Here is a 19527-nt window from a genome sequence, read left to right as displayed (position 1 = left end):
TAAAAATTCAATATCAGTTAATGAACAGAGTGATGAAGAAGACTGAAAGACGCAGTGAAGACATCACAACTTTTTTTATCTTTTCGATACATAAAGGTAACCAAGAGAGTTATGTCATTTTTTGTGGAGATCTGTGTTGAATTGGCCTGCACATCGTGAGTTTGATGCGAATGGAGTTAAGGCGAAGGTCAGTTGTTGGTGTGGGTATATCCAACATACTAGCTGGTTGTGGCAATTCAGTTACGCCGTAAGGACAGAGTGAACCCTCCCCTCCCGTGAGGTGTTTCTTCTGGCATCCGGCATTTTTGTGATCAGTGATGTGTATATATTCAAAAAATATCGGATGCCAAATTGTTACATGATTTGCACTTAAACTCGAAAAGGAGAGCTCTTTTGTAAAGTTGATGCCTAGACTATATGAAGAAATGACATGAAATGTCAAGTGTCACGAATAGAGAGTAGTTTTGAGTAAGGCTCACCCTGGGTACCAATGCATACTGCATATCCATGCTGTCCACGAGAGAGTTCATGAATTCCACGTGTATGTTGTTCTATTCTTCCCATAGAGCAGTTTTCAGGTCTTGAAGGGTCAAAGGTGTTGGATTCTTCTGTGCAACTCGTCATCCAAGAGCATCCCAGGCATGCCCAATGAGATTAAGATCAGAAGAATACGGTGGCCATTCCATGTGGTAGATATCCTTACGTTCCAGGACCTTTTCAACTTGGGCGGGTCTACTTGGTGCACATCTTGGGCGGTGCACGTGTATTGTCATCCATGAACACGAACTCTGGGTCCACTGCACCACGAAAAAGATTAACATACCTGTCAGAATGTCATTATAATACCGTTCCCCGGCTACGGATCCGCCTGCAAAAATGTGCAATAGTGTTCGTCCATTTTTCATGATGCCTGCTCAGACCATAACACCAGTTCCTGTTCTTACCTGTCCCATTCACGAATGTTCGGCGAATGATAACGTGTTGCTCGTTCTCGCCAAACCAATTGATGGCCAGAATCACTGGATATACAAAACCGTGACTCATCTGAGAACATAACATTTGCCCAGTTCCCCTCGTCCCAATAACCATGTGTCATATACCACTGTAGTCTGGCACGGTAGTGGGTGGTGGATATTGGAACACACTTAACGGGCTTCAGCGCATGCGACTCGACACCATTGAGTCATCGTGAAATTGTTCGGGGGGACACACGAACACCTGATGCCACGGCAAACTCATTGATATATTTATGCCACTACATAGCCACAAAACCGCGTTCTCAAAACTTACGACAGAAAATGTGTTTCATTCCTAGCAATTGTCAACCAGTGTACTTAACTTACTGCATTACTGAATCGTCAGTGGCACGTGTAAGGTTAAATTAGCGTGTTAAAGTAATGCTTGATTAATTTTGTATATGTATAGCTATACGATGTAAATTTATTTAGTTCTTGTTAAATTAATGTCTAAAGGTGTTCAATACGATCATTGAAAATTAAAAATGAAGTATTGTGTATACCGGGTGTATCAAATGTCCGGGGCCAGAGGCTAATTCCGTTATGAGTGAAGATACGAGAAAATGTAGAGAGAGGATAGTTGTTGGAGGTTTTCAATCTAAAATGGTGGAATTGTTTCAATCGCACCAACCGTTTGGGCTCTACACTACCATGTAAAATGAAAAAGCAAAGTTGCGAGTTCAGAAGGCTTTTCCCTCAGGGCCTCATCATATTAACAATGCAGCATTGGTGGTAAACTGATTTGAGGTGTTCTATTTTCCCTCACGCAACACTGTGCACGTTCATTGTGTCATATTTGAGTGCCCTTGCCTTCCGTTCGAAGAGCCTAGTGAATTGGAAACGTTACATTTTAATCTATCATAGGGAGCCTTACAAGTGTGGGGCCCAAACGGCTCGTGTGATTGGAACAGTTTTACCAATTTCCAACAACTTTCCTCTTTTTGACTCATAATGGACTTGGCTATGGACCCGGACTTGGGATACAACCGATATATGTGTGCAATACTGGTTTGATTCTTGCTGAGGGCGACTTTTCGGATCTTGCATTGAACTACAGGCAGTTCCATTAAATCTGTATACTGAAAACGAATGGTAAATACGAATCAAACAAAATCAACAAGGGATACAATATGGTTGTTTATAGAACTAATTATTAAGTATGCTGGAATCTTTTTTTCCGTCTTGCCTGTACTTCAATACTTTCAACATTTTACATAGATCTAACGTACTTGCTAGTTTTTATTTCTGCTTCTTAGTCTTTGTCTGGTGAAACGTCAGCGAAAGAGCTTACTTTTACTTGTATTTTCTAAGTATGTAGTTAATTAATGTAGTTTCTATGCATTTTCATCATCCAGAATTATTTATCTAGGACATTTCTTTTCTCGTTACTTCTGTACTTCTTGATTTCGTCACATTTTCTCGTCACATTAGTCTCATCTTGTATAAGGACGTTTCCTATGTTGTCTTGTTTCTTGTTATCAAGCGAAGGATACGTGTAACATGTCCTGACCTACTTATTTTCACGATGATATATCTCACTTTTGTCATCTTACTGATCCATGGGATTCTATTCCTATCAATATGATATTTTCTAGCTTATATCTCCGTTCTTCGTTATATAGTCTGCTTTCAGTCAATGTCTGATGTGTATCTTAAAAATACTCCAACAAAATTCCTCTTCTTAGCTCAGAAACAAGCAGTACGTTTCACGAAAAATGTTACATCTGCAATGTCGTAAAAAACCAAGGCAAATAGGTATACGAAATTTGTACCGTGCGGATATCAGCAGGGTGACATTGTTTGACATACTCTGTAATACAACCAGATCAACAGTGTTCATAAAGTTGTTTTTTGAAATGGCACTGCTCCAGGTTGTTACAAACTCCAAATTTGCATATTAAACGTGAACATACAATACCACACTTATTAGTCAGTGGTGCAAGCTAAAGACAGTACAGTATTACAAACGTCCAAAATGTGAAGGCCTCTACAACAGTGATAACACAGGTGAGACGGATTGGGCAATGCACATCCATAGTACCTTAGTGTTCAATATTATGAGTAGGAACAAAGGTACAAAAATTAAAAAAAATAACTTTTCTCAAAGCGTTTTCTTTTGAAAAAGTGCTTAGAAAATGATCACATCAAGCTACACATATGGTTTTCAATAGACGTAAAAAATATAATGCAGCACTCCTTTAAAATCGTGTAATTGCAAGAACTTGTAAGCACAACTACAGAAACGCTGCTGTAATGTCAGAAAGCAAAAGAAAGCAAGAATAATTTTTAAAATTTCTCACAAGTACGCCATTTTAAGCACTATAGTAAATTTTATCAATGTTTTTCATATCTCCGGAACGTTTTGAGATATTAAATTACTGTAAACGGTATTATGATCTTGTATCTGCACAATTAGACATGATACTTACCTCAAAACTTTTTCGAAATAAAGCCTTTCGAAAAAGCTTTTAAATTTTCAAATTTTTAATTACTTGTAAATATGTTCCTATTTTTTTCGAAATACCTTATATCATGATCGTAGTATTCGACACTAGGATTTTTGTGCATGTGCATTGCCCTGCCCGTTTCACCTGCGTTATTGCTGTTGTAGAGGTTTCCAAAGTTCTGACGTTTGTGATATTGTAGTTGCAACACTGAACAATAAGTGTGGTGTTGTATGTTTTCTTTTATTATGCAGATTTGGAATTCGTAATAACCTGTCGTAGTGCCATTTGAGAAAACAAAACTTGGTTAGGTTGGCAAACACCGTTGATTGGTTGTATTACAGAGTATATCACAATATCTTCCTCCCAGTATTTGCATTGTACAAAATTTCACATATCTATCTGCCTTGATATCTACGGTTTTACAGGTGTAACCTTTTTCGTGGAATGCACTGTATATATTTACATTCGGTCTGCCATTTGTGACTCTGCGCTCACCTCGGGTACGATGTGTCGTGGGTTCGCTTTGTGGATATGAACAACATCGTGTCCATGGGCTTTCTCGGGGTTCTCATGTTTTCTCCCACATCCTCATTCCACCAAGTCTTTCATAATCATCCGGCTCTTTAACCTAAAGGGGATAAGTGTGAGACGCAAAACTAGAATAATTCATTTTTCAGGTGTGAGTTCTGGTCTATTCCACCTGTAATCTTGCGGGAGCGTTCCTGGGTTCTATTCCTGGTCAGAACTCTAGATCGAAAAAGTGTAACAACTTCTTTTACGCCAACCCTCCTCCTGTGACGGTTTTTTCCTGAATTTTCCTCATTCACACCGCGCGCACTAACACTACACACGCTAACCATTCTGATACGGAGAAGCACTATTCATGTAACAGTTATTGTTTTTTTTTAATCATTCGTACTTATAGCTCATCTTATTTGTATTGTTGTTACTCTGTGATCATATTTCTAGTTATTGAAGTAAAATTATTAAAAATAGCAAGTATAAAGTTTTTTTTCTTTCCATCCAGTGAACAAATCGGGACTATTCGGACCAACTGTTTGGATTGTCTAGATCGCACCAATTGCGTACAAACATTTTTCGGACTTGAGGTAAGTAAATATTCATGTTTTAATTGTAATACGAAAAATGTAGTAAAAATTATGAGATCGATAATAAAGGTTTCATTTACCTTCTTATGATGTACAAGTATCATTCTGGAATCCAAATGTTTACAGAATTGATTGTGATAACTTTTTTGTTAAAGTCATAACCTCTTTGTGGCTAATAACACAAACTTGTAACTTTCCAGATTTTTAAAAAAAATGTCAACCATTTTAGAACATGTTGGTAAAAAATTTTCGTTTCTAATTAAGTATTTCTATATTTAAGCTCAATTTCGTAGAAAAACGTGTAGCGCTTAAAAGTATTGTGATTTTACCACCATTGTACAGGGGAGTTTCGGTTTGACAAATTATGTGCTTCTGTCAGTATGCAGATTTAATTTTTTAAAAATTTTCTTCAGGATCAGCATTGAAGTATGTGACACCTTTGGAAATATATCCCATATTGTGGATGTATGTAAGCAAAAAACTTTTGATTTTGCATGCATATTTTAGTGCCAGATACATCTTGAATTTTGTTATATTTATACGTTGTACTGTTAAGTCATAAAATTTAAATGAGATTTGTATTTTTTTTTAAAGTATGTTAAATTTATGTATTAAATATTCCAGCGAATGTTAACATGACTCAAAATGCGTAACATTAAGCACTGGCTACTAGAACTGGGGATTTTTACGTATTCTTTATGGTTTATTCGGACTATATATATATATATATCGGGTGTTCTAAAAATGGCATCCACGGACCACAGAGCACTGTTCTGCAAGTCAAAACAAAGCAATATATATATATATATATATATATATATATATATATATTGGCTCGTCTGAAGACGCGAGCTGCACAATGTGGCAACGTCGCAAATAAAGAACCTTAGGGTAGATCTACCAATCCATCAATCAAATGATTACATCGATTGTGTGCAGATGGCAGTTAAAGTCAATATAGATTGACAGTAACATTATTGTCACTTATTAGTGTGCAATCGATTCAACTGCTTAATGGATTCGTAGAGCAATGTTAATGCTTCCAGGTTAATATGCGACGTTGCCACATACTGAAATTTTGATTTCCCATAGCGGATGAATGAAACACTGGAGGGTATAACATCATATAACATTTTCACTGAATTTTGATCTGTAGTCCATGGGCGCCAATTTTAGAACACCCGATTTATATATCAAATTGTATATTCAGATCTGTTCCAAGGTTGTAGAATAACTGTAATATTTGTTTTATATCATCAGTAATTTCTCTATTGAAATATGAAGAATACGTGGTATGAGCTTATTTTTCGTTCTTTGTCACCTATTTGTTTTATTGCCTCTTTAGTGTATCACCTACTTAATGAATCATATCTGTAAAGGATTGTATTTGTGTGTTACATTGTTTGGTGGTGTTTTTTTTTAAATTTTTTTTTTATTACTGAAATTTACAACATATTTCATTAAGTATAGTTTGTACCAATTACATTTCATCATTATTGATGCATTTATATTTAAATGTGGCCTTATTCAGTAGACACCATGTGGCTTTTCTGTATTATTGATTTGGAAATAGAAGTGCATTAGCCTGACTTTAAAGTAAACTAAGGTAACGCAGTAGGCACTTCTTTTATTGAAAAATTTGTCGGACTGAGTACTAGGGATCTTAACAAAATGATAGTGACTGGTTGGTATTTCTATTTTAAGGAATGATTTGCTTTCCTGTTAAGAGAAATTGGAAATTTGCTGTTTCTTAGCGCAGCATTTTCCACTGTTTCTGTAGTTCATAAATAGAGCTCAGATATCCTGATCAAGCAAATATACTGAGTTAATTCATTGAAATAGTATTTTGTATTTATTTACAATATGAAGCTGTTTCAGAGAAGAGAGAAAATTTCAGTTATTGGTTAGTTTCATTTAAGAGCTTTGGAAATTTATTCATTCAGCTCTTGGATATACGACCATGTCACAATCCGATCCTACTCAGCCTCTTTATACAAGTATTTTTAGAAATTATAATCAAAAGCTGTAGCATATTTGAGGCAATGGTGGTAATTTCACCAGCTGTTCGGAATTACGTCTGTTTTGTAGTAATATAAGTGTGGAATGTTATAGAGCAATTCGTTTACATTGTGTTTTTGTAAACGTTTGCTTAGAATATTTCTTCACTCAATTTTTCAGAGAAAATAATAAAATTTTCTCTTTAGTGTATATCGAAAGAATATACTGGTATATTTTTGAGATCTTTTTCTCTGTATTTGTTAAATTGTTAATTCGTTCTTTTTGAAGTTTTGTTAAGAGATTTATGACATTTTGGACTTTCATTTTATAGTCCGCATCTGGTGAAAATACTGTGCGTTTTAAGAAAGTGCCTCTATATTACGTCTTGAAGTGTTTCTTTCCCAGATATGCAACACTGTAATATAGTGCTATCTAGCGTGACTTTTCCGCTTAAGTGAACAGTTTTGCATATTAATAATTACTAATGTTATGCAAGTTATACCTTCACAATATAATTTCTGATATCCTTGCGTAATGGAACTTTTAAAGGCTCGCTGGCTGAGTTTAATCATCTTGTTATACAGTTTATTTTCATTTGTATTAAAATTTTCTTTACCGCTTTTTTAATGGTGATCATCTACACATAACAAGCATTGGAAATATATTTATAAAATGTTGTACATTTCTTGTAAACAAAATCAGTTTACATGCAATGCTTTTGTATAGATATATCGTAACGATTATAAAAATTCTTCGGGATTCTTTAAGGAAATAATAATTATTTTCTTGCTATTATTTAGAATCAGCTTGAGTCACGTGGTATAATTATTATTGAGCATATCATGTACTCAAGTTATAATAAGAAAATAAGATAGAAAGAGAATGGGTAATTTGGAATTTAATTATTTCTATATTAAAGGTCGCTTAAAAATGCAGTACATTCCCAGCATTCGTCTGATGATCTATAAATGTCTGAACAGCTTCCTAGTATTCCGTGGAAGTTGGCGGTGAGTAAACCATACGTAAAGCGTGGCACTCACTGGTGTACTTCATAATATGTATTTATATTTAAAATAAATATCATGGTACGAGGTAGCGTTGTACCTTTCCCTGATTTTCTAATCTACGATGCTCACAACGCACGTATCATGTGAAGTTGCAGAACTATGCATTAGTGCCTTCATTTTATCGGACTCAGCCATTGCAAGCGAGTAGGAAATATTATTGGATTTTCTGAGCAAGGATATAAATATTCCTATTTTATGGTCATGTGATCACTCAGTTTTTGAAACGAATATTTCCGAACACTGCACCTCCCTTACAATGAACAGTACAATGTGGAGGAGCTAAACTGAAGAGTTCATTTTGATATTACATACAGAAGATGCATTAGATGCAAGTCCTGTAGTTTGTTGCCAGCAATGAGAAAATCTAGCAACATTAAAATATTTTAATTGAAATCACATGACTGTTGGAAAAAGAAGGTTAATTCCGTAAACTGAGACAAATTATTAGCTATTAGGCTCAGTTATTATTATTTAAAAATAATCGTGCTAAATAGTCACTTCTTGCATATAAATTCTTCTTGCACATAAAAATATTTTGTTTCATATATATTTAATGAGTATATGAACGGAAATTTGAATGTCTGAACTGTCCTTGGTTTATTAACGTGAAAGTGATTTTCTTTCCATTTTCACATTTGAAGATATGACAGGTGTGTTTGTTCTTGCTGGCTTCCTATTATTTACTAATTAAATATTATTTTTACTACATGTATATACATACCGGTGGAAACGCGCTTAATAACTTACGGATCTTGTCCAAAGGTGCTGCACAACAAATGAGCGCAATCTATCGCTCATTGGACTTTCAAAACACGTCATACGTCGTGTCCATAAACATACAGTACTCGTCTTAATAACATTATAACTATCCCTAGCGGCAACACAGGCAATGGTTCGGGTAGGATTTACAGGTGCCTAATTTCTGAGGTATAGTACCCTACTCTCTCTGAAGATTTTGGTGTAGCTAGGCATAGTCGCTCCGGGAGCTCAGGCCCTCTCCCACCATACCTCACACTGTTCAATAGAGCTTAGATTCGGATAATTACCAGGCCAGGGTATAAGGCGTATACCGAGTAGAGAACGCTGGTTGCCCTGCCAGTATAGGGGGGGGGAGCATTATCGTGCTGTAAGGAGTGGTCGCACGAAATATCCAGGTAAAGTTGGAGGCTATGACTGATGACGTCACGAATGTACAATGCACTAGTTATACTCCCGTAATTGAAAATACGAGTCAAGCGGGATGTTGTAGTTTATTGTCTCCGTATCAGAATATCGGATGTGGTTATGGCGAGTGCGCATACATGCTAGATTTTCCCGCTTACCTGAGTGTCTATGGACATACACACGGCTGTCACTGTGTGTGGGACCAAAACTGCTCTTATTGCTGAATACCATCATCTTTCATTCACTCTCGACACAACCACAGACATTCTCGGCGGTGAGCAAGTGTCAGGGCTAATCTTGCGAAATGAACGCGGGAATGCTAACCTTTCTCCAGCAATCGATTGTTTAGCCTTCTTGTACTCATATGTAGACCACAGTTGCTCTGATTGTACTGACGGTCGCCGTCCTGTCAGTTATGGCAGCTCAAACAATTATTCTATTCATGAGCTTCGCCATGCGTCAGTAAGTCATTAGAAGGTACGTCTGTTAAAATGAACTATCCCTCATCGTGTGTATCACCGATGGGCCGTTAACACGTCACGACAAGTATGAGAGGCAGTTGTGTGTAACAATCGGCTGATCTCTTGCAGCCCCACTATACGAACATTTAATTGGACAGTAGACATAATTTATCGTCGTCTTGGCATTACGAATTCACACTGATTCACACACCATTACACTTATCATGTCAGGCGACCATCAAATTACTAGCTGCATGCCTCCAACAGACACTAGATCAGTCTGCCTTTGACGGTGGCCAATGTAATAGAACCTTCAAATTAACATCAGTATATCCACTTCAGACACACATTCTGTGGTGCGAATTTCATTCGAATCTACGATATATTTAAATATGTACGCTGTATTCTTAAATGGCTTTCCGCCAGTGTTAATGAACATAGAGGGTGCTAATGAACTTCATGTCATGAATTCAGGAGATACATTCTTATATCAAATAAATGGAAGAAAAAGTTTTGATAAAGATGGGTTGAAAAATGCCTCCTTTCAGAGTTATAAACCATTGAAAATGCGAAACATTTTAAAACACCCTGGTTTTGACAGTGGCATCTATCGCAGGTGGTTCAAAGAATTAGAAAGGAACTAGTATGTGCTCTATCTAAATATTCATGCATCGCAATCCTCTGAATACCTACTCAGCGAGTACATGATTAGTACTTAAAAGTAGAATATTCCCGTATTCGAACTTAATTTATGCAAGTCGTTTAACCAGTATCGGAAAATTGTGGAACATGAATATTAAAATAGGGGGCATACTAATGCCTTTGTAATCATTAAACCGCTTGGTAGAGGTCCCATAATTTTCAGGCCGGAGCGTTTTAAATAGACTTTTCCGTTCCATATATATATTAGGGCTTTTTTCTTTCATTTGATATAAGTTACCGCCTTCTAAATTTATAATATGGAGTTGACTAACACACTGTATAAAAAATGTGACGATATCGTGAGTTTTACATAAGCAAGTTGAAAAACCTACAGAAATTGAAGCACTTTACAGGATGTTTTCAATGCCCTCCTAGATTTGAAAGCGTAATGGACTCCAAACACATTTGCATCGCATCAATATGAAATTGTGTTAAATTGTTCTTTAAACTCAGCTTTTGTCTGCAGCATATAGCTGTTCAACGCCAAATTTCCCAGCTTTGCACCACTGACATCCAAACACTCTTCCAACCACTTCGAAATCAGAAAATATATTTTGACGATGTTCATTGGGAATGTCTTGAATAATTTGGAGTAAAGTTTTTTGTTCTAGTTCATCCAAATTCAATGGGTTTTCAGTATACATTAATAACATCCTATCACAAACAAAAATCTTGTCAAATCAGGAAACTTTATAGGTCAAAAAATGGGTCTCCTTCCATCCATCAATCCTTCACCAAATTCTTCAGGATCATATCTCACTTACAGTGTGAAAAAAAAAAAAAAAATGTGGGGTGGGACTCCTATCTTGTCGAAGGTAAACATAATTTATATTTGTCTTATCTGTTTCATTCTGGATTTAAAAATAAGTGCAAGTTTCAAGTACCTAGTCCCAGTGTTACTCGGAAAACTACGAGATTCCGGAAATGATTGCAGTAGTAGATGTCAATGGAGCATAGTTGGAGGTCTGGCGTTGAACAGGTGTGCTTCGTCGTCAAAATTGGTCTTTTAGGAACCTTTTACAAGTTCTTATATCCTGATGTTGCTATTCATTTGCTTTGCAACGCTTTCAAATCCAACAGAACTTTAAAAACATTTCGTATAATATAAAATATTTGGTGTAGAAGAAATTAGTAATTTATAGAAATTTCGGAGAAGGATTTGTGCCAGTAAAATATCAACGACTGATTAACCTTTGATTAATCAGAGAGATGTACGTCTTACAGACGTCAATATTAGCTATAATGGTGTTGATTTTTGTTCGAGGATTTGGTCGTTACATGTAAATCTTTAAGTTCATTGATCTAATTATATTAATCTGATTTGTTTTTCTGTCTTACGACAGTGTGACAACTATTTAGATTTACAACATTTAAACTATTTAGTGTTTATTATTGGAAATTGTATTATATTTATCAAGATTTAAGCTAAACACAATAATTGGCCCTATACAGCAAATTCTTGACTAAACACTTCGGCCTTTGAAAGCGTAAATTTGATGTAAAATAGTAGTTTGTAGTGTTAAATTGCTACGACTCGCGAGATGCTGGTCTTACATCGAAGTTGTAGTGTTATTTGTGAGTGATAGTTAAATGTATACCTGTATCCTATAAGAGGATGACTTTTTCGTTACACTGAATGTGATTGTTGTGTGTTTTAGCATGTGGAACATAAATGTTTCATTAAAGTTACTTTCAAGTACTGAAAATTTTGGATTATATCCATATTCCTCTCAGTCAAGAGTTTGCTGTATTGATATAAGATTTGAATATTTGTATGTCCATACATTAAAGATATGAGGGGAACTAATTTTATTCACTTCATGTAAATAAAGTTCAAAGAATAAACTTAAGTGTACAATACGAGCATGCATTGCCTTACAGATTGGCTGGAGATGTATGTATTGTTATTACCTGTCCAATTGCATGAGTTTATTCACAGTTGTATTGCGTTGAAACAAAGTTTATAGAAGATAGTAATGATATGTTTAGAGTGCTTCGTGAAAAAATGAAACGAAATCAGCAGTTTAACGTTCCACGATTATGCATTTTAGACTAAGACAGCCGGATGATTAAGGCAAGTGAATGATGATAGAAGAATCGATAAAATGAGAATTGGGACGAAACGGGAGTATCCCGATAAAACGCACGGACACGATATTGGCCAGGGATCGAACCAGAGTGCTTCTTGAGAAAAGATAGATGTAATGCATATGTATATACTGCAAGTTTCCAATGTAATTTGATCAAAAAGATTCAAATTGTGCACAATTTTTAGCAAAACACTTTCAAGAGGTATACATGAAACGTTTGTACTTATTTCCAATAATTATGACGATTAAAAGTATATTACTAAGTGTAGCAGTCTTCTCTAATATGACTTGTTATTTCCACATAGCTTATGTATCTTAATAAATAAAATGAAAATAATAATAACTTTGTGTTCAGACTCTTTCGAAGCAGCTACAGTGTTTACGTCTTATGGAGAAGCAACAAACAGTGTCTCGGTTTGAAGAAGTATTTAGACAAATGTGGATAAATAATGGGAATGAAGTTAGTAAAATCTACGCAGGGACCGGAGCGATTCAAGGTGGTTCAAAGGTATGTGCTATACGTACAGATCTTGAAGTAGCAATTAAAGTAATTATTTTAAATGAATAGGTCACATTATATGTTACACATTCATTTCATATATAAACTGTATTTTTATGTGAGAGAGTAAACATGAAGTATGATTTTATTTTTGGAGAGTGGTTTTTTGGAAGAAACCTTCCGTTATTACGATGCGTATTATTTTATAGTATGAAATGTTAAAAAAAAAAAAACCTTTTCGGTAATTGGCAGACTCACATGCTGCACATAGTATAGTAGCTAACGCATATGTTCGCAAGTTCTAACCTGCTACAACGCCTCGGACACAAAACAGTATGATTCGGATTCCACTTCAATATTAGATCATGTCTTCTGTGTTTTCATTGTTAAAGATTTACGTGAATTACAATCCACTCCAGTTTTCATGCAAAAGGTGCCTACCTCTCATTCTCTCAGTACTGACACACATGTTCTTCTGAACTGGCTGTCATGCTTGAGATGTCTTTCGAGACACTTTTAAAACCTATTTAACTAATGCAGTGATTATGACTTGAATATTTTTTGTTGCTTTCCCAGATTTTGCCATGTAGTTTCTTAGATCTATATACCATGATTTAAATAGAAGACGTTTCCATGTATTCGTTTGCGAATTAAACTCTGAATGTTCTAATTCAGTTAATAAATGTATTTATGATAACTGCACTAAGTAAGTTGGTCAGAGATTCTTTAGGCAGTTTTGATATTTGACCCTCCTTTTCTCTTTAGCAGTGTTGCTCTGTCCTTACTTCCGATTTTAATCGTAATCAACAGTGAACACTGGTAAAGACAGTAGAGAGTATCACGCGAAATATTTCCATGTATGGGATATATATAGCCACCGTTACACTCACTGCTACGCATTAAGTTGGTTCCAATAATGATCTCGGCCCTAGTTAATCGCTTTAGCTATCTATTGAAAACAAAGAAGTTAAAAAATTTGCTTACATGCTTGCGGTGTGGGCTACATATAATCATCGTTAAAGTCGCCGTTACTCGTTAAAATATTAACGGATTGGGCCCGTTAACGAACTCGGCCGAGCTAATTATGTTATGTGGGCTATAGATAGCTACCCTTAAAATCACCGTTACCCGTTAAGATGTTAACGGAATTGCCTCTATGAACGAGCTCGACCGAGATAATAGCTTTATTATTAGTCTACCTGCGTGATCGTAATAATAATAGTGGTGTCGGTGATTTTTGGTGTTTATCCGTGTAGTGTGTGATTTTAAATTCATTATGCTCATGTTTATAATAAAATAATTGTTTTCTTCTTCGGGACTTTAAAAAATAATTAAAATACTTAAATTGTTGACGTAAACGAAGATATTCCAAGAAATTATTACATTTCAACCATTTGTAAGAAAAAATACGATATGACGGTTAATTGTTATAAAAGTAATGAATGATACCAATGCTACTTAATTTCTCGTTGTTCATTTTACAAATATTTACTTTTATCGTGCTCTTCACATATCAGTTTATTGTAGGAGTTCTTAGTTTCTCTGTTATCGAAGTACCGTTAGTGAGGATCCTATGGGCCTGAGTTGATATGTTTTGTGCAAGCCTCGATTTATCATCTTGATTCAGGCCTATATAACTTCGCTATTCGTTGCATCTGGTTTGTGTCATAGACCTGTTTGCTTTGTGTATACTAGTCCCCATTCACAAGAAACTGAAAATAGTTGGTGGTAGTTTGTTTGTATCTTTCACTTAAACGTAGTTTTTGTCTAACTTTCTTAAGTGGCATGCGTAGAGTTGTGATATATTTGACCTCTTACGCATGACAGCATCATGTGATACAAAATAATTGCCTGGAAATATGCGTACTACCCCTTGAATGAAAAAAGATTCGGTTGCTGTATAATAACAGTATTAGGTGCCAATTCGTAATTTTTATTCTGCGTTATGCGTTATTAACGTATGAAATGTAAGTTGTTAATTTTGTTTCTATTTTTTAACGTCTTCATCTGTTATATTTGTATGTTTCTCCGTGTTTCATTTTTCATTAACTATCCTTCACTATAGTTATTTCCCTCGAATACCTTTAAATTTGTTGCATTAGTGTTCTAGCTGAGTAACTCCATTCAATGAGTGTTCTTTACATACTAAAATATATGTATCTATTTCACGTGCAGTTCAACGTGTGCACTTGATTTATTAAGAACTTACTGTTTAACTCCATATACCATTGTATTCGTGTGTGTCACGTATTTTGACTAAAACATTTGACTTTAGAAAAAGAAAGAAAGAAAAGATGTATAATATAGCTGAGGAAAATTAACATCAATATTTGCTGCAGAAGCCTTTGCTATCATTTACCGGGTTTCTGTTGGTATTTTAACATTGATAATATTGACAGAACTAGGTAAAATGTTTAAATACGTTTAACCTTCATTTGTTATAATTAGCCCAAAGTATTCTTGCAATAATGGATATGTATCAAAATATCTCACTCCATTTTCGGGAATGGGATCGACAATTTAATAAACGGCATCCATATATGTAATACGTGGGGAAAAAAATAGTTTAAATACTACTAAGCTTAAAACTAGAGGAAGCTTGTTATATACAAGGGACATAAACGGAGTTTTTACTTACGGAAGAAGTACATAATAGAAAAAAGTTGTATTAAATTTTTAGTAGGTATCAGTCTTCTCCAGAAATATGCATGTTGTCAAGGGTATTCTTATTTACGTGGTCGTATTCGATGAAATGAATACGGCTAAAACACAAGGCTTCAATTTGTAGCAGTTGTTAATTGTGCACTATCTTTCGATGAGCAAACATACGGCCAAAAATTGAAGATTAAATAACATATGAGACCAAGGAACAAATATACAGTGTACACTAAGCTTGAAAATTTGCATATCATTTCGTAAGACAAGTAGGAATTGCTGAAACTATAGTGCGGAATGAATATTTGGTACTCTGTACACGCTAGAAAGTTACTTCAACTTTTAATTTCAGTTAATGGATGGAGCAAGATCTGCAGCACGAACAATTCAAAACAATCTACTAGATAATAGTAAACAAGAGGCTATAGATATTTTGTTGTTGGGAAGTCCACTAAACAGTGAATTAGCAGACAGAGCACGGAATTTATTATCATCCAATATGTTGCATGGTAAGCATAGGTTACAATAATTAATAAAAAGACATTGTATTTTATTGTAAAGGTTTTGTGTAGTGAAATAGGTAGTTTAGTTTACATTCCGTTGTTGGGCTGTAAAAAATGGTTACATATAAACGCACTAACACATTTCGTAACAGAGTATTAACACTATATTTGCACGTTTTTACTTCATAGAAAACAATGCTCATACCTTATGAGTTTTGACTTAGTCATTTTCTTAAAAAATATTATTGTATGTCTGCGTATCAGTTCGTCTTGCGCCAAATATGAACTGGGACTTAAATGCGTTGTATATCTGCAAGTATCAGTAGGAAAGTTATTGATTACTGGGTAGCTTGTGTGGAATGAAAGTTGAACACATGTGTGAAGTAAACGTATTTTAACCAAAATAACTAATAACATGTATTATGTAATAACTTTTTTAGTATGTAGAAAAGTCTTTTTTATCTTTAAATCTGCTTAATATGCTGTATTCTTTCATTCATTTACCTTAAATACAAATTTTGATCTTATTTGTATGATGTTGGTATAAATCAATTGGTTCTTGGGGAATGATTTTAAATATATATATATATATATATATGTGTGTGTGTGTGTGTGTGTAATTACAACAAAAATTTAAAAGATCGAACTAGATACAAATGTAGTAAATTAGCAGAAGTGTCAAGAAAAGGAAAAGATTTATAGGAAATATTTTAAAGATCTTTTTCTGGTTTGAAGATAATTTATGCAAGTTCGACTTCACTGGAAAGAAAATTAAATAACTTTCACCTCACAACGCCATGACCGAGTCAAATGCTTTTCACATAATATCGAAGCGATGGATTCACCCAAATCTTGGAAATCTGTAGTTGATCCTGACCACTTTGAATTATATTTTCTTTTTTTTAAAGTCAGCCATAAATGAGGTTTTCAAAGTTGAGACGAAGTTAAATTGATTTCTTGCACCCCAAATCGTAAGAATTTCCCGTTTCATGGAAATTGTTATAGCCAGTTGTTATTCCTCTAAGTGAATTTTGTGAAAGTCTACCAAATGTTTTTTCTAATCTAGCACTTAGGAAAATTGTCTCATACGTAATATTCATATTCTGTATGTTTAAATATATAGTATACAAATTTTGTCACTGAATACTTAGAGAGTTTCAAAATAAATTGGTAATGGAAAAGTTGCAATTCCCTTTCTACCCTTTTGAAAAGTAATTCTCAAAACTTCGTCTTACCCATTGTTTAAGATGTGTGGAGAATCTACATATAAAATTTCATATTTCTAGAGCGATAAATCGCGTAACTCGCTTTCCATCTTCATAGAAATTGAATAATACAAAATCGTGTTTTGCTTGTAGTCTAGAGTGATAAGAACATATACAAATTTCAATTTCCTACACTCAAAGGTTTTGCAGAACTGGTGAAGGGTGAAAAAAATGCTCCAAATCCCCCTTTCCCTTAGGAGTTGCATTTCGTAGAACTCCATGTTGTTCTCAGCTCGCGCGGGTCATTGGCAACATCTATACAAAATCCAAGTTCCTCCGTCTCAGTTTCGAAGATCTTGATGAACAGCGAACAATAATTTCAAGACCGTTTCTTCCTTGGGGATCACATTTCATACAACGCCGTCTTATTCCAAAATTAAGAGGTCAATGAAAATTTTTGAATAAAATTTAGAAGATTCTGTACAACAGTTTCAAAGATATGGTAAATTTTGAAAATAAAGAACAGGTATTCCTTTACTTTTATTTCGAATAGTGGTCGCAAATCGTAATACTCCATCTTATTTTCAGCCTAGATTCAAATATTAGTATTAAGAATTAGATTTCTGGACTTTCGGCATTTATGGCCGTGTTAACCCATCACATATGAGAGATGACATATTTAGCGATCACACTACTCGTGGAATTGGGGAAAAAGAAAGGAATAGGAACGAAGAATGTGGCCTGGAACTATTGTGTTAGGTTTCATCCCAGCATTTGCCTAGTGGGAATAAGCAATACCTCGCTCACAAGGAATATCAATGTGCGTGGGAAGGGCGCGATGTCACTCAGAGATAATTGTACCAAACTTGGTGTAGGAGTATGTAATGGGAATAGAAAAGAACGTGTGGAAGCATTCGTTTCGCAAGCGTTCGGAATCAGAAATAATGGGCCCTACAATTCAGGAAAAGTATGGCCTGTCAGTTAGATATTGATGGTACGGAGCATTTGTTCGCTGTTGCGACCAATGCAGAAGAAGTTAAATAAAGTAGAATGAAAACAGAAAAGATGAGCTGAACAGAAAATGCGCCAATGTCTGCCCTCAGTCCCACAAGGCGAATGCCGGGATACTAAATCTATCAACTACACTGCCCTTGCCGTTACCAATTGAGGATACATCACTAGTTAGCTTAATGAAATTATATTAAAAAAATAAAGAAAACGTATACAGAAATTAATCATTGGCGACGCCAGAAGTTTTCCAGGGAAGGGGTCGAAATGAAGTTGCTGTATTTCTTCACAGCATAAGATGCTGTCAGTATGCAAGTATTAAATATTTAAGCTCACTAATATTAACTGATTTCACTTGTACGTGTGTTTGATATCTACGACGTGGCGCCCACCAAAATTAAAGTATTGTGTGTTTGTGAGGTGAATTTAAATATATATTTAGGGATTAGTGAAGTTTAAAATCGGAACGACTGTGGACGGCCACAACAAAAATAACTGTTTAAATACATAGAAGACTGTTCATTAACACAACTACGTTAACGCAGAGGATAAAGGAAATATTTGAATTTGGTCTACTCATCACTGGAGAGCAACAAAATGTATCGGACAGAAACAGCCTCGTAACAACTGCGTTCAAGTCTCCAAATATAACTCACGCAAACATTGCACTTTAATAGTGTGAACACAAAATGAATATGAGCGTTTCATTTCTGTTGCCTAACACACATGAGACAACGTCTTCACTGTCTACACACAATGCCATGTTCGTAAAGTTAGCTTCCTAATTGGTCTCAAAAAGATTAGAAAATACCGTAGTTAACCTTAATATACCGTACAGTGAGTTATATGCTGGTTTTTACAATGAAACAGTTGTTAACAGAAGCATTAAAAAATATAACAGGCACACATAGTACCAGGAACTGTATTTAAAAAATATATATATACTAAAAAAAAAAAAAAAACACTTTGTCTGAAACAGACGAGACTGCTTTTTAAAAATTTAGTTCAGTTCCTCTTTATAGAGATAAGGTGGGTGACAAGAGCAGTCGAGGATTTAATATTCTGGCATTCGCCTGGTGGGACTGAGAGCGAACATTGGCACATTTTCTGTTCAGCTCATCTTTTCTGTTTTCATTCTACTTTATTTAACTTCTGCATTGGTCGCAAAGACTCTGTCCTAGCAATATCTAATTGACAGGCCATACTTCTCTTGAACTGTAGGCCCATTATTTCTGATTCCGAATGCCTGCGAAGCGAATGCTTCCACAGGTTCTTTCCTATTCTCATTACCTACTCCTATACCAAATTTGGTGCAATTATCTCTTGAGTGACATCGCGCCCTTCCCTCGTTAGTGATCCAAGCCGATTTCGATAAAATTTGGCAGGTAGATACTACACGTAAAATAAACGAATACATATTATCTGCGGAAAAAGGCTTTTAGTAGCAAAAGCCCTCACCGAAAAACTTATTACTCTACGCCAAAAGTGCAGGAAAATGTGGGCCAAAGCGAATTAAATTGCGCATAGATATAGTCGACATAAAATAAGAGAACACGTGTTTCACATTTTTCTTCAAAAAAATGTTTGGTGGAGCAGAGGCCCT

The 19527-nt window shown here is 35.1% G+C and overlaps 1 protein-coding gene across 1 annotated transcript in view; it reads left to right on the top strand.

The window, feature by feature from the left end:
- Positions 1 to 19527, top strand: part of Synj (synaptojanin) — a 137196-nt gene that overhangs the window by 45788 nt on the left and 71881 nt on the right. Inside the window, exons 8-10 of the mRNA XM_081761800.1 lie at positions 4491 to 4572; positions 12410 to 12562; positions 15561 to 15717. Coding sequence (XP_081617926.1) covers positions 4491 to 4572; positions 12410 to 12562; positions 15561 to 15717 — 392 coding nt within the window. The remainder of the gene's footprint in view (positions 1 to 4490; positions 4573 to 12409; positions 12563 to 15560; positions 15718 to 19527) is intronic.

The sequence above is a fragment of the Thermobia domestica genome, chromosome 6 (assembly GCF_964235325.1).
Source record: "Thermobia domestica chromosome 6, izTheDome1.hap1.1, whole genome shotgun sequence".
Classification (NCBI taxonomy): Eukaryota; Metazoa; Arthropoda; class Insecta; order Zygentoma; family Lepismatidae; genus Thermobia; species Thermobia domestica.
The sequence above is the reverse complement of the archived record's forward strand: the minus strand, read 5'-3'. Positions and strand labels throughout refer to the sequence as shown.